Source organism: Salvelinus fontinalis, chromosome 15, assembly GCF_029448725.1.
Source record: "Salvelinus fontinalis isolate EN_2023a chromosome 15, ASM2944872v1, whole genome shotgun sequence".
Taxonomy (NCBI): Eukaryota; Metazoa; Chordata; class Actinopteri; order Salmoniformes; family Salmonidae; genus Salvelinus; species Salvelinus fontinalis.
In genome coordinates, this window is record NC_074679.1 from 11,856,957 (window position 1) to 11,879,819 (window position 22,863).

General features: G+C 42.9%; 1 protein-coding gene across 3 annotated transcripts in view; it reads left to right on the forward strand.

The window, feature by feature from the left end:
- LOC129811412 (unconventional myosin-VI-like) overlaps nucleotides 1-22,863 on the forward strand; it is a 106,157-nt gene that overhangs the window by 26,165 nt on the left and 57,129 nt on the right. For all 3 annotated transcript variants that reach the window (XR_008752876.1, XM_055862697.1, XM_055862698.1), the window contains exons 3-11: nucleotides 4,217-4,286; nucleotides 5,240-5,313; nucleotides 5,632-5,761; nucleotides 5,930-6,035; nucleotides 10,533-10,588; nucleotides 10,678-10,775; nucleotides 10,948-11,112; nucleotides 12,642-12,722; nucleotides 17,800-17,980. Coding sequence is in view for 2 of the 3 variants with exons in the window: in XM_055862697.1 (XP_055718672.1) it covers nucleotides 4,217-4,286; nucleotides 5,240-5,313; nucleotides 5,632-5,761; nucleotides 5,930-6,035; nucleotides 10,533-10,588; nucleotides 10,678-10,775; nucleotides 10,948-11,112; nucleotides 12,642-12,722; nucleotides 17,800-17,980 (961 nt within the window). In the remaining variant the exon portion in view is untranslated. The remainder of the gene's footprint in view (nucleotides 1-4,216; nucleotides 4,287-5,239; nucleotides 5,314-5,631; nucleotides 5,762-5,929; nucleotides 6,036-10,532; nucleotides 10,589-10,677; nucleotides 10,776-10,947; nucleotides 11,113-12,641; nucleotides 12,723-17,799; nucleotides 17,981-22,863) is intronic.

A 22,863-nucleotide genomic window follows, 5' to 3' on the forward strand; every position in this document is an offset into this window, starting at 1 on the left:
GGGTCCTGTACTTTCTGACGGTCTGCCCCCAGGTGGTGAAGGTAGGGAACAACATCTCCACTTCGCTGACACTCAACACTGGGGCCCCACAAAGATGTGTGCTCAGTCCTCTGCTGTACTCCCTGTTCACTCACGACTGCTTGGCCATGCACCACTCCAACTCAATCATCAAGAACGAGACGGCCTACAGGGAGGTGAGGGCACTCGTGGTGTCAGGAAAACATCCTCACTCAACGTCAACAAAACAAAGGAGATAATTGTGGACTTCAGGAAACAGCCGAGGGAGCACCCCCCTATCCACATCGAAGGGACAGCAGTGGAGAAGGCAGAAGTTTTTTTTAAAGGTCCTGGGCGTACACATCACAGACAAACTAAAGTGGTCCACCCACATAGACAGTGTGGTGAAGAAGGTACAACAGTGCCTCTTCAACCTCAGGAGGCTGAAGTTATTTGGCTTGTCACCCAAAACCGTGATAAACTTCTACAGATGCACAATCGAGAGCATACTGTCGGGCTTTATCACAGCCTGGTACGGCAACTGCACCGCCCTCAACTGCAAGGCTCTCCAGAGGGTGGTGCGGTCTGCACAACGCATCACCGGGGGCAAACTACCTGCCCTCCAGGACACCTACAGCACCTGATGTCACAGGAAGACCAAAAAGATCATCAAGGACAACAACCACGCAAGCCACTGCCTGTTCACACCGCTATCATCCAGAAGGCGAGGTCAGTATAGGTGCATCAAAGTTGGGACCGAGAGACTGAAAAACAGCTTCTATCTCAAGGCCATCAGACTGCTAAACAGCCATCACTAACTCAGAGAGGCTGCTGCCTACATTGAGACCCAATCATTGGCAACTTTAATAAATGGATAACTAGTCACTTTATGCAATGCACTCTAAATAACGCCACTTTAATAATGTTTACATATCCTACATTACTCATATCACATGTATATACTGTATTTTATACCGTCTACTGCACCTTGCCTATGCCGCTCGGCCATCGCTCATCCATATACTTATATGTACATATTCTCATTCACCTCTTTAGATTTGTGTGTATTAGGTAGTTGTTGGGGAATTGTTAGATTACTTATATATTACTGCGCTTTCGGAACTAGAAGCACAAGCATTTCGTTACACATGGTTAGCAGATGTTAATGCGAGTGTATGTGACCAATAACATTTGATTTAAATAAAGCTTGATTTGATTTGTTCTATTTTAAAGGTCAAATATACCACATTTCAATCAGCAATAATGTAATGAATTCAGGGCTCATGAAATTATACCCAGGCTAAATATAAGCCTTCCACAACCATAAGACACACTAATAGTTACATTTTATTCAAATGGTTTAACCTGCTTTTTTTGCAATCTGGTTTTTAAGTCGGTCTATGAAAATGCCCTTTTTGCTACAAATCTAACCAGAACCATCCATAATGCACATTCCCTAATAATGACTAACTTCTTGTAGCAGGCATTATAGAAAATTACATCTCTCAAGCACAAGGCCATGTGCTAGTGAGTAGCCAGCTAATCGTTATATTTTACGTTTAGCTAACTTGGATCTATTAGCCAGCTAACAAGGAAGAACAGTTGAATTGTTATGAACACACCCTTCTGTCTGTCTCCAACTGTTTGAACAACACGCTAGCCTGTCCACTGTGTTCAGATGTTGAAATCAAGTAGCCTACCTTATTTCTCAGAATGAGAACGAGTTGCAAATTCCTTTTATATAATTGTGGATTATGCTTATTGCACATTTATAAAAGACTAGACAGCTAGTATATGCCTTTAGCTAAAATGCTGCTAGCACTATGTAGTACCACAATGCCATGTGCGACAAACTGAGTATTCATTTTCTAGAATCATTGTTCATTGATACTCCTGTTTTAATAGTGTCTGCTCTGTGCGCACTTTGAGGAGTTGAGACATAAAACGGGTACCCCGTTTAGGGTTGGACAAACCTAAAATGCAAATAGTGTGTTGAAACTGCTCGTCAGAGAGGAAGAAGTAATCTCTCATCTTTGTTGTTTTTCTTGGTGTGGAGGGGGGAGGGGATTTGTGTGTGTAAATGGACAGGAGGAGTGAAGAAGACGAGACCAAAAAGCCATGAGAACTAATGGACATAAATGCTCATAAAATAAAACTGGATTCTTGTGATTCAGGCATTTTGAAATATCACTCTAAATCACAAATTATATCGCCCAGCCCTAACCTGAATTACAGAGATGTATAAACCTATAATGTGTAAAACGTAAGCAATATGAGAGCATGTTAAACAGCCCTGCGTTGTACCAGTGTCACTAACATAGGCAATCAATAAGTCATGTGAGCAGCAGCAGCAGGTGTGGTGATTGTGTTACTGGGAGGGAAAGATCATTAAAGGAAAAGGAGCCACCTGTTGCACTACACCTTAGGTCACTCCCCAGTGCATTGCTTTCACTGAATGAGCCTGATATTCACAACAACAAAAGCCTGTGTGTGTATAGCAAGCTAACAGCAGAGTAGTTAGTTAGCTAACTCTTAGTGCCCTCCCTGGTTACACTCTATCCTTAACCTGTTCCAGTCTAAGCCCTGTCTGAGGAAAGGGGTTCTACTAAGCTATATGGAATTGTTTTAAGGTCATACCAAGACCCCTTAAAATGTGTGTGTGTAATCTATTTAATAAGTGTTGATTTGGCCTTACTGCTATTAGCCCATACAAACGCATTGAATAACAGATTCACTACATGGAACAACCGATGAAAAAAAATCGGAAGGAAGTTTGTTCTGAACTGTATGGCCTGTATCTGAGAGATATCAGGAATGTATTAATTTTATACATGTTAAATACATTTTTGTCACTAAACAGTCTCCATAATATATATACTTCCATAAAAAATGTTCAGCTGGTACTAGGGGACCTTCAGACGAGTCTTGTGAGGCCTGTGGGCGTCCTAGAGCAAAATAACTGATATGTTCGTGAGAGTCTCACCTTTCCACAGAGGAATTAGTGTGTAGCCCAAACTGTTTGGACGCTACAGACAGAGGTTGGCAGATCGGCTGTAACGACTTCAGACGAGTCCCAAGGCGCTTGTGGGGGTCGTAGAGCAAATCGTGTTTGTGAGAGTCTCACCTTTCCATAAAGGGGTCATAATAGGCCAAACCGTTTGAACGCTACAGACAATTTTGTGAGAATACCGCTTTTCGGGATGTCTCATGGTCTGACAAACACCGCTCTGTCTCTGTCACCTTCCACCACAGATATCTCCAGTTTAACTGACAGATTTGTAAGGAATGGGTTTTTTTCTTCTTTTTTTCTGGTAATTAGATGTTCGTTGGGGGCTCGGACATCGACTCTCAGTATTATATATATATATTAACCAGAAACCGTTATGAGCTGGCATAAACAGGCCCTGGAGCAGTCATTAAGGGATACAGAGGCTCATTGAGTGTATTTCACTGAGCTCATTAAAGCCACAGCTCTGCCCAGCATAATTCTCTGTCAGAGCTGTATCCTGGCTATGTCTTGTTAGCGGGAAGTTGTGTACCCATTTTTGTTTGGGCTGGCAGCTAGGTGCTATGGCTCAAAAAGCTCATTATTTTCACGTACATGCTGTTTGTGCCAGTGGGACACACACACACACACACACACACACACACACACACACACACACACACACACACACACACACACACACACACACACACACACACACTTGTAGCACTCATAAAATGTATTGGGCAGGAGGGTGTGTTTAGGCCTGTCACACGGTGTTGTAAATAATGTTCTGTTCCCACAGTAACAGTACAGAGCCATATCTAAACTCATAGCACTAGCCAGACACACACACACACACACACACAGCTCATATCCTGTTTCCCTCCCACCAAATTATTTATCAGCCTGCCATGTCCCTCCCCTTGTTTCTCTCACAAGCAGCTTGTTCCTTTCAATGTTTTGCCATTACCTCAGACTGTATAGTAGCCTACTGGGAGAGAGACTTAGTTGATGAACTTGACAACAAACACTCAAACGTAGATTTTTGTTAGTATGTTAATGCATTGCTAATGACCAGGTTGAAGTAGAACATTTTCAGTAGGCCCTTATGAGACATGAATAAATGACAACAAACACTCATATTCATAGACACGACAATTGGTGGAAGACTTCTCATGAGAATGTTTAGATGTTAATGTTAGTATAACAGAAGAGCTTTTGATGTTGCAGACCTTTCTGGCTCCTATGAACCAAGTGTTCCCTGCTGAGGAAGACGTCAACAAACATATGGAGGATAACTGTAAGTTCATACTCGCAACTTACACGGAACCCAAACCGGCTGCACGTGTGCTCCATCGTGCATACATTTATTTTGTCCCCCTACACCAAACGCGATCACGACACGCAGGTTAGAATATCAAAACAAATCACATTAATCTGGGGACAGGTCGAAAAGCATTAAACATTTATGGCAATTTAGCTAGCTAGCTTTTACTTTCTAGCTAATTTGTCATATTTAGCTAGTTTGCTGTTGCTAGCTCATTTGTCATGGGATATAAACTTTGAGATGTTATTTTACCTGAAATGCACAAGATCCTCTACGCCGACAATTAATCCACACAAAACGGTCAACCGAATAGTTTCTAGTCATCTCTCCTCCTCCTAGGCTTTTTCTTCTCTTGACTTTATATTGCGATTGGCAACTTTCATAAATTAGGTGCATTATCGCCACTGACCCCGTTCGTCTTTGTCACCCACATGGGTATAACCAATGAGGAGATGGCACGTGGGTACCTGCTTCTATAAACCAATGAGAAGATGGGAGAGGCAGGACTTGCAGCGCGATCTTCGTCACAAATAGAAGTGACTTCTATTTTAGCTCTTGGCAACGCAGACGCTCGTTGGCGCGCGTGAGCAGTGTGGGTGCAATAATTGAATTAAATATGTTTCTAAATTTATTTTGTAGTCAGCCTGTTAGCCTAGTGGTTAAGGCCATTGGGTCGGTAACTCAAAGGTTGCTGGTTCAAATCCCTGAGCTGACTAGGTGAAAAATCGGCCAATGTGTCGTTGATCAAGGCACTTTACCGTAATTGCTCCTGTAAGTCGCTCTGGATAAGAGCGTCAGTTAAAATGTAAAGAACTTTCCTTTATCCTCAAGTTGATATGGACTTAATGTTTGTGTATGTAACTTAATGCGCAGACGTTTTTAAAGGATGCTTCTTCACGAGCGACTTTTGTTTTTCTTTCTTTCAGGTTCTCTTATGTACCTGAATGAAGGCACGCTCTTAAACAACGTCCGAGTGCGGTATAGTAAAGACAAGATCTATGTAAGACATTCCAAATCAATGGTACATTAATCCTAGGCCTTGAAGATAGACCAGTCTCTTCCTGTCAGAGTCATCTGGTGGTCATATGCCTAGTTCTCAAGTTGTGAAAATGTTGGTGGTTCTCAACTAGAGGAACTAGGACCCCTGGGATACTTGGCCTATCTACAAGGGGTACTTGAGAAGACTCAGGAGACCATAGATTGGTAAAATTCACGAGGGAGTACTCCCGGCAGAGCAACATGTACTTGGTGGTACAGTAACTGAAAAAGGTGAAGAACCACTGCTCTATCTAATGTGATTTTTTTTTTAACAACACAGACATACGTGGCCAACATCTTGATTGCGGTGAACCCTTACTATGACATCCCCAAACTGTACGTTCCAGAGACCATCAAGTCTTATCGTGGCCGGTCCCTGGGCACTCTACCACCTCACGTCTACGCAATCGGTGAGAGCACATATCTCTTATTACAAAAATGTCTGCTATACTGCCTGGTTTCTGGACATAAATATAGTCTATTTAAAGCAATGGCTATATTTGAGTTACATTTCAATTAAGGCTAGGTGTTTTTCAAAGCATCATATCCGTTACATGATTGATGATGTGGTTTTTCAGCGGACAAGGCCTACCGGGACATGAGAGTCCTGAAGATGAGCCAGTCTATCATAGTGTCTGGAGAATCTGGGGCCGGGAAGACAGAAAACACCAAGTTTGTCCTCAGGTTTGGGCTAAAAGACCACTATGATTGCGTTAGTTATTACAGACAACCATACTAATCTTAAAGGTAGACTCAACAAGATGACATTGCATGGACAAAGTAAACACTGGGGTAATTTCCACAACAACTTAGAGCGCTTAAGCTCGAGGCTAAACTTTGCCGATGTTTTGGTCCTGTATAGGGCTGTGACGGTAATGAAACTTTGTCAGCCGGTAACTGTCATACAAATGACTGCCGGGCTCATGGTAATTGACAGATAATTAACATAAACACGTTAAGCATCTCCAGGCCTCCACTCATACAAGCAGCAGACGCCCGCCTTTGGAACATCTACATTTTAAAAATAGACTAATAAATACATTTTACACACACTTTCACAATAAATCCATTAACTTGTTCATTAGCTGACGATATATGCTTATAAATCCATTAACTTGTTCATTAGCTGACAATATATGCTTAAATCTATTATCTAGTTCATTTAGCAGACAAGGTATGCTTATAAATCCTGTGGCATTTATTTTATATTATGATTTTGTAGTAAGAAGAATATAATTGATCTCAGCTGAATGAAATAGAATGGATATTTTTCCTATTCCCGAGCGAGTGAAGTGGCTATTTGAAATAGGTCCGTTATGCCACGTTAGTTGTGAATTATACAAACCTTGGGCTGCATGAATCAACTATATATTTATGATTTGAAAAAGTTGCAAAAAAGCTTGTGCTTTGTTCCTGGCCTCAGGCTTAATACGCTGTTCTCTCAAGTGATCATATTCTCACCCATCAAACTATTCTCAATTTAATCTTATATTAGTAAAGACATTACATTTTTTTTAGAATGTCCCGTTATCAAATGGGCAGGAACAGTGGCAGAGGGAAAAATGTGCCTTCCCGGTTCCTTTTTCAATCATGCCGTGCATACTACTCTGGTTTTACAGTGGAGCAATGTGCTTAATATTAGCAGCTAAGAAATGCATATAGTAGCAGTAGAAAGCTGGGACCATCCTCTTTTTAGTGGCAACCATCAAAATTCTACTTTCACAAGTGATTTCATATAGAAATATCTGGGCTTATAAGAACCCTTATTTCACTCTACGCATCAACCACTGTGAGGAGCAGCCAGACTCTCACTGTGCAACAGGTGATATTCTGCCCAAACGCTGCATGCCATGGGCTCTCCAACCCTGTTCCTGAAGCTACCCAGTGCTTAATGTGGGAAACCAAGTGAAATCTATTTGAGAACATCGATAGTAACATGTTTTCACAACAAAACAAATTTCATTAAACTGTTGACAGTCCCTCACTGCACGCTGGAGAAAGGAATGAAGGAGAGAGAGGAGGAGATGGAAACACACGGTGGTGAGACATTCTGTAGCTAAATGTAATGTCAGCCTATTAATTATGGAAATTCCTTATTACTAGACTATCCAAATACAAATTCGCTGTAATTGTAGGCTAACTAGCCTACTCTGTAAGCCGCCCTGCACAATCAATGTACCAACAGCATTGCATAGGCCTACGTTCTCCCAGACTAATGGATAGAACGTTTGCAGCTTAGCATACGGTAACCAGTGCTTCCAGTATGCATAATATTACAGTCCATACTCAAAGGCGATTACTTGAGTTTGTTTTGTGCTACAAAACATTCGGAAAGTATTCAGACCCCTTGCCTTTTTCCACATTTCGTTACGTTACAGCCTTATTCTAAAATGTATTAAATTATATTTTTTCCCTCATCAATCTACACACTACCTCATAATGACAAAGAAAAAACTTTTTTTAGGAATGTTTGCAAATCTATTACAAATAAAAAACAGAAGACCCTTTGCTATGAGACTCAGTTAAGTTCAAGTGCATCATGTTTCTATTGATCATCCTTGATGTTTCGACAACTTGATTGGATTCCACCTGTGGTAAATTCAATTGATTGGAGATGATTTGGAAAGGGGCACACCTGTCTATATAAAGTCCCACAGTTGACAGTACATGTCAGAGCAAAAACAAAGCAATGAGGTCGAAGGAATTGTCCGTGGAGCTCCGAGACAGGATCGTGTCGAGGCCCAGATCTGGGGAAGGGAACCAAAGCATTTCTGCAGCATTGAAGATCCCCAAGAACCCAGTGGCCTCCATCATCCTAGAGCTGGCCACCCGGCCAAACTGAGCAATCGGGGGAGAAGTGCCTTGGACAGGGAGGTGACCAAGGACACGATGGTCACTGTCAGAGCTCCAGAGTTCCTCTGGTGGACTGCTGCAGAGATGGTCCATAATCAGGCCTTTATGGTAGAGTGGCCAGACGGAAGCCACTCCTCAGTAAAAGGCACATGACAGTCCGGGTGGAGTTTGCCAAAAGGCATGAGAAACAAGATTATGTGGTCTGATGAAACCAAGATTGAACTATTTGGCCTTAATGCCAAGCGTAACGTCTGGAGGACACCTGGCACCATCACTACGGTGAAGCATGGTGGTGGCAGCATCATGCTGTGGGGATGTTTTTCAGAGGCAGGGACTGGGAGGCTTGTCAGGATCGAGGGAAAGATGAACAGAGCAAAGTACAGAGATGTCCTTGATGAAAACCTGCTCCAGAGCTCTCAGGACCTCCGACTAGGGAGAAGGTTCACCTTCCAACAGGACAATGACCCTAAGCACACAGCCAATACAAGACAGGAGTGGCTTCGGGACAATGTCTCTGAATGTCCTTGAGTGGCCCAGCCGGTGCTCGGACTTGAACCCGATCAAACATCTCTGGAGAGACCTGAAAATAGCCGTGCAGCGACGCTCTCCATCCAACCTGACAGAGCTTGAGAGGATCTGCAGAGAAGAATGGGAGATAAAACCCAAATACAGGTGTGCCAAGAAGACTCCACGTTGTAATCGCTGCCAAAGGTGTACTGAGTAAAGGGTCTAAATACTTTTTTATTTTTAATACATTTGCAAAAATGTCTAAAAATCTGTTTTTGCTTTGTCATTTGTGTGTAGATCTATTGTGTGTAGATTGATGGGGGGGAGACTACATCAATTTTTGGAATAGGGCTGTAATGTAACAAAATTTGGTAAAAGTCAAGGGGTCTGAATACTTTTCGAATACTTTTCGAATGCCCTGTATAGGCTAGACCAAATGTACTAAAGACATCTTAAATATGTTTTTCTACATTGCGCAATATGCGGTAGTCTATTAGCCTATGTATTGTATAAAGGGACAATCATTATTTTAAATCAGGTTTTTCTTTCGGGCTTGGGCTATAGGCGTGTGCATAAGCTCTAATATGGGTCTGGGTGTTCTACATGCGGCAACTTAAATGTTTAGAATTAATAATCACCTTAGAGAAAGCTGTCCATTTTGTTGTTTGGAATTGAAATAAGATCCACAACAACCATTCTTTCCACTGTTCTAATTCTGAGTAAAACACTCAACGGACATTATGAAAGCTTAACCAAGTTTAATTCTTCCCAGAGGGTCAATACAGCTGCATTCAGACAAAAACATTCTCACACAAGCACTGATATTTAACCCTTCCTCCTAGGCGGAGTCTCCTCCTACCCATCTGTACAAACATTGTTCTTTACTGCTAGGCAGGACACTAGTGATATGGGCCATAAACTTTTATTTATTTCCAAAAGGTGACCTGACCTCAATCCCCCCCATTCATCACTAATCCATGGCTCTCTTCCCTTATCAATGCCTGACCTGACCTCAACCCCCCTCCACCACTAATCCATGGCTCTCTCCCCTTATCAATGTCTGCCACATGTAATCGCTTTCCTGCACTCAACACATTCCAAGCTTAGTTGCACACACTATATACCTTCCTCCTATAACCCTTAACTTCTAGTGTAGACCCTTCTAGTGTAGCACTCCATCAGTGATATGAATAAGTATATTTCATATTCTCCGAACCCAAAACCACTCAGTTTCAACCTGTTGTTGCACTTCTTTCTTGATTGATCACAGTGAGGTCAAACAATGTAGCCTAACAGTGAATTTCAAAAGATTAATACTGTTTTGATCATAATTGTTTGATGTGATTTTCCATTATATTTGCATTGATGTCAGAGTGATTAGAGACAATGGGGCACTGAGTACCGACCTGACGGTTGTTAGCGAGTTGGGTAATACCAACGTATCAGAGCCATTCATGTAGCCTACAGCGCACATAGGAGTAGATTACCGGGACTCAACGGTCAGGTGGAATTTGACTGCGGTCATGAATCGTGACATCCGGTGTGGGGGCAATATGGTCACCGTAACAGCCCTAGTCCTGTAGCTACCACTTTGAAACACCATGAAGAGCACATACATTGTGTAACTGTGTGGGTGAGGCGTTACAGTTCTTTGCCATGTCATCTACTTGATTCTACCTTTAACCAAACTTAGCTTGTTGTGTATAATGACATTGGTTCTCAATGAGTAAGCCATGGTTTCTGTAGTATACCTCATGTCCAAACATTAACTACATATACTGTAGGATTGTTGTTAGTCTTCATCTGACATTCATCCCATAGATATTTAACAACGTCATACGGCACTGGGCAAGATATTGATGAGAGAATTGTTGAAGGTAGGATTTAACATATAACTTCCTCATCATACTTACTCTTCTAAAGTTGAAGAGATCCCAAATACTTATTTTGTGCTTGTGAATTTCAGCAAACCCCCTGCTTGAGGCCTTTGGAAACGCCAAGACAGTCCGGAATAACAACAGCAGTCGTTTTGGAAAATTTGTGGAAATCCACTTCAATGAAAAGGTTAGCCATCATTTTCTGTGGATTTTTTTTCTTTGTCATAAGGAATTTCAGTATTTTGGTCAAATTCAATGTACATAATGCATTGCAGCGTGTTGGCCAATTTCATTGTTGCTTCATCGGCCCACATTTTGTGTGTGTATGCATCCGGCGTGTGTGTGTGTGTGTGTAACAGAATAATGTGGTAGGTGGCTTCGTGTCCCACTACCTGCTGGAAAAGTCAAGGATCTGCATGCAGAGTAAAGAGGAGAGGAACTACCACATCTTCTACAGGCTGTGTGCCGGTGCCTCTGAAGACATCAGACAGAAGCTGCACCTTGACTCCCCTGACAGCTTCAGGGTCAGTCTCACACACACACATACACACACACAAACACACACACACACACACACACACACACACACACACACACACAGAGCACGACCAGTGTATCACTGAAGAGTGTAACCAGAGAGCGTCAAGTCTTTGCATACCAAGTTGAGAGAATGGATGGATGAGTCCTTTTGAAAGAAAGCTGCAAATAGCCCTGTTCCCCATGCCTCACTGGGTTCTTTGAGAGAGGGAGGTCATCTGTTCCTCTCCCTGCCTAATGGTCGTCTGTTCCTCTCCCTGCCTAATGAAGCAGCACAGATCCCGCTGCCAAATTCTTCCACCGTGAAGCAAATTGTGTCAATGGAAAAACTTCATTGAATCGTCAGTCGTGTCATTGGTGGAAATTTTCCAGTGTCTTTTCTTTTTTAGTTGGACATTTTCCACTAAAAAGCATGAGTTAGCACACACCCAGAGACAATTATTTAGTGTAGAGGTGCTGACTAATGGCGAATAAATTGTATGCTATAAAAATAACTAGTTGCACACTCTATATTACAAGCTCCCAGTAATTTATTGGGTAAACCACCAAAGTTTCGGCATCACTGTGTCTTCATTTTTCCTCTTGACATAATCTTGCTGCCAAATAGTGTAAAAGTAGTCCTAGACAACAGGCTTTCCACCATGTTCTCAACTGACCCAAATACAGGCCTATGTCTGGTTAGTAGTGTTACGCTATTCTCTACATGACCACTAGATGTCATGTGTGCTGTATCTAATGAACTAAAGTCTGTTACTTGTGTTTGAAGGTGGAGAGAGTCTGCAGCTACTTAGTATTTGTTAGGCATTTCTCTGTTCCAGCTGTGCCCCCAGTGTAACTAAGCGTATTTTTGTGAATATGGGATTTGTGATATAATAGAACTGTGATTGGTGTTCTAGAAACTAACACACTAAAGGTGTTAGGGGATTACCTAAATTATTTGGTTAATTTCACCTGCGCTCTAAACAACGCTATAACAATACTTCAACAACTATAGTTGTTGTTTTGGGTATTTTTCACAGTATGATTATATCAAGTCTCCACGGAGACAGTCACATCAACAGAGGCAATTAATTCCAATGCAATTAAAACCAAGCCAACCGTGAAGCCACGTTTACATAATAGATAGTTCATTGAACATGACAAAAAGCAATGCCACTGTTCTTGAATTTATTGTTACTCTACCAAATGTATTAATTGCTAAATTAAACAAATCATTTATTAGCATCAATACTGGAGTTGAGAGAGCAGAGATACTGGCTAAGGATAGGTATACACGACCAACCTGCTATAAAAAAGCACTTATCCCTAATGCTACCTCATTCACTTTGCACATAAACCACTTTAGGTCTCTTGTTCCAAGTCGTCGTCAGTCTCATTCAAGTTATATATTCTGCCGACGTCTATATCTCTCAATTTTATAAACATATCCAACATAGTTTAGCTTATACGGTGTGTCTACACTTAGGTTATTTCTTGAATGCTAATTGTTTGTGTGTGTTCTCCTTTGTCTTTGTAGTATTTGAATCGAGGATGCACAAGATACTTTGCCAGCAAGGACACAGACAAACAGATCATGCAGAATCGCAAGAGTCCTGAGGTACTGTACCTTTCAGCCTATTCTGTTTTACCTCTCTGACCAGTCAGGGCCTTCACAGCTGGTAGTGCTTGATAGTGACACAAATGGCTTTGAATTGAATGTGAATATGAACTTTAAGGACTGAGTAGTCATTTATTTAGTCGTATAAATATATAGACTTTTTGGGACAGGTTTTCATGCCAAACTGTATCAAGGTTTGTCTTCAGAAATAAACAACTTGCGTTGCAAACGTTATTGTACTGTACGCTCACTGAACATTGATATGAGAGAAAGCTCTTGAGTAAATTATTGCACGTATGGAAATTGGGGGGGGGGGGGGGATCCAAATCAAATGAGAATTTGTTGTTTCGGAATTAGTTGAGTTCTGTGTTTTTTCATTAAATTATGTAAGATGTGAAAATAATTATAATTTTGCCCATGCAGGTAATGTGATTAATTGTGTTGTTTAACTCTCATAAGAATAACGCACCATTTTTGTCCCTCGGGTGTTTTACCAATACATTCATTTCAGTGTGTGAAGTAGGAACATGTATCATTGTTTGCTTATTAAACATTTATTGTGCACAAAAAAGGAAAATAAATAGAATCATTGGCACAGTTGAAAGTCTGGCCAATCTCTTGTAGGCTATGTGTGAATTGTTATATTCCTATGCAGGCCTGTTTGATTTGGTCTATGTTTTTACCATTTTGACAATTAACCAAGTGTACCTTTTCACAGCTTCTATTCAGTGTGTTGAGAGAGCAATGATTTCATGACACTTGGCGTGTTACTAATCAAGGTTGTTGTGCGTCTCTTTGCCTTGCCTCGGGTCAATGTAATGCAGGATAATAAGGTGATGACGCTTTCTGTAGGAGACTCTCCGTGTATTATTCACCATGTAAACCCTGAGGAGAGACTCAGCTTCACATGCATGGGATTGTAGTGCAAGCAGGACCTTATGCAGAGCATGTTTCTTTATCAATGTGCATGGATGGGGCTTTGCCATTTATTCTTTGTTGTCTAGTTTCTATCTGGCTCAGAATGTCACAGTGTGGTGTATTCTCAGTCTAAATAGATATTGTTACAGATACATACTTATGACTGGTCAGTGGATTTAAAAAAAAAAATGTTAAGCCAATTTCCTGCGATTCTACACATTTCTCCATGGCGCTGAGAGAAATTGTTTCAGTTTTATAGCTAATGTCCTGCCATTCTATACATTTTGCCATGAAGCTGAGAGAAAATGTTGCAGTTTTAAAGATCATTTCCTGCAATTCTAAGCATCTTGCCATGGCTAATGCTGTGTTCTTTGCTCAAACATTATTACAAAATCAATACTATACATACATTTATTTTTTACATGTTCAATTCTCCCGACTGTCTCGCTTTTATTTTGGTGATTGCTAGTTCTGAAAGATTATATTATAAAAATAAATATATAGTTCCATTATCTTTTCTACATAGTTTATCTGGTTTTAGTCTTAAGTTTACACTGTAGGTGTTTTTCCATCCCAAATATATATTTTTGGTGACTATTTGGGATTTCAATAGCAGAAAAATCCCTGCCGTAGTAGTATTGAACAACGAAACACTGTGACATTCGCTTTGGTGTGCCTCTTTTTCTGCTTCCAAGTCCTCCAGCCCTCCTTCAAACCTGAAATCACAAATCCACTGTACTTTTCTATACCTCTGCTTATATCTGTCAGTGGTGGATTTCTAATTTCTGATACTGGGATAGTGAGACGGAGCATTTGATATGTCAGTGTGAAACAGGTAACGCAGAGATGCGGTCTTAAGGACAGATTTTCAGAAGGCGGCCGAAAGTTCTGGTGCAAAGGTGTCCATATTTATTCCCAGTGTTCAATAGTGCTAGCGGCGATGAATATGTACAAAACAGGTAGACAATAGACTTACTTCTCAAAACAAAATAACAAACTGCATGCGGCAGGGCGGCAGGTAGCCTAGTGGTTAGAGCGTTGGACTAGTAACCTAAAGGTTGCAAGATCGAATCACCGAGCTGACAAGGTAAAAATCTGTCGTTCTGCCCCTGAACAAGGCAGTTAACCCACTGTTCCTAGACCGTCATTGAAAATAAGAATTTGTTCTTAACTGACTTGCCTAGTTAAATGAAGGTTAAAAAAATAATAATAATATGCACTAAGCTTAAAACAGGCTTACCCTGTAGCTTGGGGGGTGTACCTGGCTCAAGGAGCCTAACCACTTGAATTCTAAAACAGAACTTAATTACTCTCCAAAACAAGCCCACGGTATACTTCCTGGAACATACCAATATGTAGGGCAATAGAACACCAACACCTGGCTAATACAAATGTAACTGGCTTCTTTGTAATTACCTCATTACATACATTCTGTCTAAAACAGACGTGACCACTTCCATGTAGACTTTAAATTTGGCACACGTTAAATAGCATTAATGATGAATGGAACCGGCGAATGGCGGCAACCCAGTAACATATAACAGTGTGCGTAGATGTGCGTGCTCCTGACGCACAACCCAAATGACACAGGCGGGACACACGGCACTCCGACACAACGTGGAAAGTATGAACAAAGGAAAACATTAACAGAATGAACTTAACAGAGTTTCTAATTGTGGGTGTTAACGATGGTTCTCTGCACAGAAACAGCGTTTCACTCTTTGAGTAGGCTATAGACCGGTAAATTGCTGCATTGATGTGTGCAACAGTTTATATTAAACTACTTTTTCCATACAAACATTTTCCTTCTGAACTGGGCATAAACTACACTGAGGGACAAAACATTAGGAACACCTGCAAGTTTTCATGACAGACTGAACAGGTGAATCCAAGTGAAGGCTATGACCCCTTATTGATGTCACCTGTTAAATCCACTTCAAATCAGTATAGATGAAAGGGAGGCGACAGGTTAAAGAAGGATTTTTAAGCCTTCAGACAATCTAGACATGGATTGTGTATGTATGCCATTCAGAGGTTGAATGGGCAAGACAAAACATTTAAGTGCCTTTGTACGGGTTATGGTAGTAGGGGACAGACGCACCGGTTTAAGTGTGTCAATAACCGCAATGCTGCTGGGTTTTTCACGCTGAACATTTTCTCGTATCAAGAATGTTCCACCACCTAACTTGAAACAACTGTGGGAAGCATTGGAGTTGACATGGGCCAGCATCCCTGTGGAATGCTTTTGTCACTTTGTAGAGTCCATCCCGGGTGAATTGAGGCTGTTCTGAGAGCAAAAGGGGGTGTAACTCAATATTAGCATGGTGTTCCTAATGTTTTGTAAATTCAGTGTATATTTAAGTGATAATGCCTGAGAAACCGGTGTTTGGAGGATATATTGGCACAAGTGTTGTTATGCCTGAGATGTTCTAATCCCTTGCTTGCTAGCTAACCAACTACAGCTAACTTACAGCCAAGTCAAAAAGTGCAGCCAGAATAAAAGTAGCTGTATTTGCATTTGTTTAAGTTGTTTTCTAGTGATGTTTATTTGGATACATCCATAACAATGAGCAAATGAGGCTTGATTTCACCTGACATAGATAATGTGCTTTACTCCTCAGGACACTGTTGCTCAGAGGAGCTAGCCAACAACACAGCTAACACAATCACTTCAAACTGAAACTGGAACGACTGCAAACTAGCTGCACTTTGTTTCACCTTTTTTCAATTAACATTTCTTTGTAGAGATCCATAAAAATGATGGCAGATTAATGATTTAGACCGGCTGAGAAACAGTGCCTGCCTGCCTGTCTGTCTGTCTCGTCCAGACTCCCGACAAGTTCATTACTATGAGACAGCTGGAGATCGAATTTGAATATTGAAACAATGTTACAAATGTCGGAGAGACAGACAGCAAGGTTTATACAAATCTCTGGTGTTGAAAACTAAATGTTAGTCTAAAAGAAATGTGAGATAATGTCTAGATGCTTTTTATAGTGGAGATGGTGTGTGCACAGTGCTTGGCTGTGCTTATTGCACGGTCAGATGGAACAGAGTAAATAGGCATTTTAACGTCATAGATTTAGCCGGTGGTAACTTGTGGAATAGACACCGGCTGGAATGCGGTTTTAACCAATCAGCATTCAAGATTAGACCCACCCGTTGTTTAAACTGTAGCTTACTGCTAACAAAGAACTATAAACTGTTGCTTACTGCTAACAAAGGACTGTATACTGCTAACAAAGGACTGTATACTGCTAACAAAGGACTGTATACTGCTAACAAAGGACTGTATACTGCTAACAAAGGACTGTATACTGCTAACAAAGAACGGTATACTGCTAACAAAGAACTGTAAATGAAGCTTACTGCTAACAAAGAACTATAAACTGTAGCTTACTGCTAACAAAGAACTATAAACTGTAGCTTACTGCTACCAAAGGACTGTAAACTGTAGCTTACTGCTAACAAAGAACTATAAACTGTAACTTACTGCTAACAAAGGACTGTATACTGCTAACAAAGAACGGTATACTGCTAACAAAGAACGGTATACTGCTAACAAAGGACTGTAAACTGTAGCTTACTGCTAACAAAGGACTGTAAACTGTAGCTTACTGCTAACAAAGGACTGTAAACTGTAGTTTACTGCTAACAAAGGACTGTAAACTGTAGCTTAATACTAACAGAGAACTGTAAACTGTAGCTTACTGCTAACAAAGGAGCTAAATAATAATATAGTCATGTGCAGTATAATGCTTCTAGAAAGAAAAGGCAAAATGCATAAGAGAAATAGAATGAGCTATTTTAATGTAATGACAGATTACACAATGTGCGCGTTCGTGAAGAGTGGGCATAAATCCACTTCGTCCCAGTCAGTGAAGCCTACTGTATCACTGCAGTCTTGTTCATACAGTAGGATAGTTTGCTGTGTGTGTGATGGCTCTCACACGACTAATGACAGCCTACAAGGGACCAGGAGTTTTCCCATAGTCAGGCCACATGATGCTGGAAAGACTCCTGACCTTAACTAGTACAGGGCCTGTATTCACAAAGAGTGCTGATCTAGGATCAGGTCCCCAGCACGCCTACTCTGAGACTCTTTGTGAATACGGGCCCAGGTGCAGTATCCTGACTCTCCAGTCTCACCTTCTTCCAGCATGTGAAGCTCGGCGCCCTGAAGGACCTTCTGCTGGACGACCAGGGAGACTTCAACAGGATGTGCGGGGCCATGAAGAAGATTGGGCTGGACGACACGGAGAAGCTGGACCTGTTCAGGGTGGTGGCCGGGGTGCTGCACCTGGGCAACGTCGACTTTGAGGAGACTGGGAGCACATCGGGTAAATCAAGTTACCTACACAACCTCTCTCTTAACGAGTTTTCACACATAGCTCAGAGGTAAAGTTTGATTCAGTTTGGTTATTTTTTACATTACTTATTTTTTTCATTTGGTTCAGTTGGTTTCACATTGCCAAATGTCAAACAAACTAAAACGCCTCAACAAAACCACGTGTCCATGCTAGTAATTTGTTTATTGGCCAAAAATGCATCTATGAAAAAGTTAAATCCATCTATGACTGTCAAGAAGAATCATTTGTGTGTCCCGAACATCAAATGACTTTCGCTTTGGTCTTCCAACAACATGCGACGTGAATAGGCTATATTCAGCAGCCTATATCCCAGTTCATAAATGTGCTGCTATACTCAGAATGTTTCAGCCATATCAAGATATGATGCTGCGTGCATTTCATCAAATGCTCGCAGTCAAACTACCAATAATAATCCTCTCGTCTCCTCTTCTCTTCTCTAGTCTTCTCGACTCTCCTCTTCTCTCCTGTAGTCTCCTCTTCTCTCCTGTAGTCTCCTCTTCTCTCCTCTAGTCTCCTCTACTCTAGTCTCCTCTTCTTTCCTCTCGTCTACACTACTCTCCTGTAGTCTCCTCTTCTCTCCTGTAGTCTCCTCTTCTCTCCTCTAGTCTCCTCTACTCTACTCTAATCTCCTCTTCTTTCCTCTCGTCTACACTACTCTCCTGTAGTCTCCTCTTCTCTCCTGTAGTCTCCTCTTCTCTCCTGTAGTCTCCTCTTCTCTCCTCTAGTCTCCTCTACTCTAGTCTCCTCTTCTTTCCTCTCGTCTACACTACTCTCCTCTCGTCTCCTCTTCTTTCCTCTCCTCTCCTCTACTCTCCTGTAGTCTCCTCTTCTCCCCTGTAGTCTCCTCTTCTCCCCTGTAGTCTCTTCTTCTCTCCTGTAGTCTCCTCTTCTCTCCTGTAGTCTCATCTTCTCTCCTGTAGTCTCCCCTTCTCTCCTGTAGTCTCCCCTTCTCTCCTGTAGTCTCCCCTTCTCTCCTGTAGTCTCCTCTTCTTTCCTCTCGTCTACACTACTCTCCTCTCGTCTCCTCTTCTTTCCTCTCGTCTACACTACTCTCCTCTCGTCTCCTCTTCTTTCCTCTCCTCTCCTCTACTCTCCTGTAGTCTCGTCTTCTCTCCTGTAGTCTCGTCTCCTCTCCTGTAGTCTCCCCTTCTCTCCTGTAGTCTCCTCTTCTCTACTCTAGTCTCCTCTTCTCTACTCTAGTCCCCTCTTCTTTCCTCTCGTCTACACTACTCTCCTCTCGTCTCCTCTACTCTCCTGTAGTCTCCTCTACTCTCCTGTAGTCTCCTCTACTCTCCTGTAGTCTCCTCTTCTCTCCTGTAGTCTCCTCTTCTCTCCTGTAGTCTCCCCTTCTCTACTCTAGTCTTCTCTTCTCTACTCTAGTCCCCTCTTCTTTCCTCTCGTCTACACTACTCTCCTCTCGTCTCCTCTACTCTCCTGTAGTCTCTTCTTCTCTCCTGTAGTCTCCTCTTCTCTCCTGTAGTCTCATCTTCTCTCCTGTAGTCTCCCCTTCTCTCCTGTAGTCTCCCCTTCTCTCCTGTAGTCTCCCCTTCTCTACTCAAGTCTCCTCTTCTTTCCTCTCGTCTACACTACTCTCCTCTCGTCTCCTCTTCTTTCCTCTCCTCTCCTCTACTCTCCTGTAGTCTCCTCTACTCTCCTGTAGTCTCCTCTTCTCTCCTGTAGTCTCCTCTTCTCTCCTGTAGTCTCGTCTCCTCTCCTGTAGTCTCCCCTTCTCTCCTGTAGTCTCCCCTTCTCTCCTGTAGTCTCCCCTTCTCTCCTGTAGTCTCCCCTTCTCTACTCAAGTCTCCTCTTCTTTCCTCTCGTCTACACTACTCTCCTCTCGTCTCCTCTTCTTTCCTCTCCTCTCCTCTACTCTCCTGTAGTCTCCTCTACTCTCCTGTAGTCTCCTCTTCTCTCCTGTAGTCTCCTCTTCTCTCCTGTAGTCTCCTCTTCTCTCCTGTAGTCTCGTCTTCTCTCCTGTAGTCTCGTCTCCTCTCCTGTAGTCTCCCCTTCTCTCCTGTAGTCTCCTCTTCTCTACTCTAGTCTCCTCTTCTCTACTCTAGTCCCCTCTTCTTTCCTCTCGTCTACACTACTCTCCTCTCGTCTCCTCTACTCTCCTGTAGTCTCCTCTACTCTCCTGTAGTCTCCTCTTCTCTCCTGTAGTCTCCTCTTCTCTCCTGTAGTCTCCCCTTCTCTACTCTAGTCTTCTCTTCTCTACTCTAGTCCCCTCTTCTTTCCTCTCGTCTACACTACTCTCCTCTCGTCTCCTCTACTCTCCTGTAGTCTCCTCTACTCTCCTGTAGTCTACTCTTCTCTCCTGTAGTCTCGTCTTCTCTCCTGTAGTCTCGTCTCCTCTCCTGTAGTCTCCTCTTCTCTCCTGTAGTCTCCTCTTCTCTCCTGTAGTCTCCTCTTCTTTCCTCTCGACTACACTACTCTCCTCTCGTCTCCTCTTCTCTCCTCTCGTCTCCTCTTCTCTCCTGTAGTCTCCTCTTCTCTCCTGTAGTCTCCCCTTCTCTCCTGTAGTCTCCTCTTCTCTCCTGTAGTCTTCCCTTCTCTCCTGTAGTCTCCCCTTCTCTACTCTAGTCTCCTCTTCTTTCCTCTCGTCTACACTACTCTCCTGTAGTCTCCTCTTCTCTACTTTAGTCCCCTCTACTCTAGTCTCCTCTTCTTTCCTCTCGACTACACTACTCTCCTCTCGTCTCCTCTTCTCTCCTCTCGTCTCCTCTTCTCTCCTGTAGTCTCCTCTTCTCTCCTGTAGTCTCCTCTTCTCTCCTGTAGTCTCTTCTCTCCTGTAGTCTCCCCTTCTCTCCTGTAGTCTCCTCTTCTCTCCTCTAGTCCCCTCTTCTTTCCTCTCATCTACACTACTCTCCTCTCGTCTCCTCTACTCTCCTGTAGTCTCCTCTTCTCTCCTGTAGTCTCCCCTTCTCTCCTGTAGTCTCCCCTTCTCTACTGTAGTCTCCCCTTCTCTCCTGTAGTCTCCCCTTCTCTCCTGTAGTCTCCCCTTCTCTCCTGTAGTCTCCCCTTCTCTCCTGTAGTCTCCTCTTCTTTCCTCTCGTCTACACTACTCTCCTCTCGTCTCCTCTTCTTTCCTCTCCTCTCCTCTACTCTCCTGTAGTCTCCTCACTCTCCTGTAGTCTCCTCTTCTCTCCTGTAGTCTCCTCTTCTCTCCTGTAGTCTCCTCTTCTCTCCTGTAGTCTCGTCTTCTCTCCTGTAGTCTCGTCTCCTCTCCTGTAGTCTCCCCTTCTCTCCTGTAGTCTCCTCTTCTCTACTCTAGTCTCCTCTTCTCTACTCTAGTCCCCTCTTCTTTCCTCTCTCCTCTCGTCTCCTCTACTCTCCTGTAGTCTCCTCTACTCTCCTGTAGTCTCCTCTTCTCTCCTGTAGACTCCTCTTCTCTCCTGTAGTCTCCCCTTCTCTACTCTAGTCTTCTCTTCTCTACTCTAGTCCCCTCTTCTTTCCTCTCGTCTACACTACTCTCCTCTCGTCTCCTCTACTCTCCTGTAGTCTCCTCTACTCTCCTGTAGTCTACTCTTCTCTCCTGTAGTCTCGTCTTCTCTCCTGTAGTCTCGTCTCCTCTCCTGTAGTCTCCCCTTCTCTCCTGTAGTCTCCCCTTCTCTCCTGTAGTCTCCCCTTCTCTCCTGTAGTCTCCTCTTCTTTCCTCTCGTCTACACTACTCTCCTCTCGTCTCCTCTTCTTTCCTCTCCTCTCCTCTACTCTCCTGTAGTCTCCTCTACTCTCCTGTAGTCTCCTCTTCTCTCCTGTAGTCTCCTCTTCTCTCCTGTAGTCTCCTCTTCTCTCCTGTAGTCTCCTCTTCTCTCCTGTAGTCTCCTCTTCTCTCCTGTAGTCTCGTCTTCTCTCCTGTAGTCTCGTCTCCTCTCCTGTAGTCTCCTCTTCTCTACTCTAGTCTCCTCTTCTCTACTCTAGTCCCCTCTTCTTTCCTCTCGTCTACACTACTCTCCTCTCGTCTCCTCTACTCTCCTGTAGTCTCCTCTACTCTCCTGTAGTCTTCTCTACTCTAGTCTTCTCTTCTCTACTCTAGTCCCCTCTTCTTTCCTCTCGTCTACACTACTCTCCTCTCGTCTCCTCTACTCTCCTGTAGTCTCCTCTACTCTCCTGTAGTCTACTCTTCTCTCCTGTAGTCTCGTCTTCTCTCCTGTAGTCTCGTCTCCTCTCCTGTAGTCTCGTCTCCTCTCCTGTAGTCTCCTCTTCTCTCCTGTAGTCTCGTCTTCTCTCCTGTAGTCTCGTCTTCTCTCCTGTAGTCTCGTCTTCTCTCCTGTAGTCTCGTCTCCTCTCCTGTAGTCTCGTCTCCTCTCCTGTAGTCTCGTCTCCTCTCCTGTAGTCTCCTCTTCTCTCCTGTAGTCTCCCCTTCTCTACTGTAGTCTTCCCTTCTCTCCTGTAGTCTCCCCTTCTCTACTCTAGTCTCCTCTTCTTTCCTCTCGTCTACACTACTCTCCTGTAGTCTCCTCTTCTCTACTTTAGTCCCCTCTACTCTAGTCTCCTCTTCTTTCCTCTCGACTACACTACTCTCCTCTCGTCTCCTCTTCTCTCCTCTCGTCTCCTCTTCTCTCCTGTAGTCTCCTCTTCTCTCCTGTAGTCTCCTCTTCTCTCCTGTAGTCTCTTCTCTCCTGTAGTCTCCCCTTCTATCCTGTAGTCTCCTCTTCTCTCCTCTAGTCCCCTCTTCTTTCCTCTCATCTACACTACTCTCTTCTCGTCTCCTCTACTCTCCTGTAGTCTCCTCTTCTCTCCTGTAGTCTCCTCTACTCTCCTGTAGTCTCCTCTACTCTCCTGTAGTCTCCTCTACTCTCCTCTAGTGTCCTCTACTCTAGTCTCCTCTCCTCTAGTGTCCTCTTCTTTCCTCT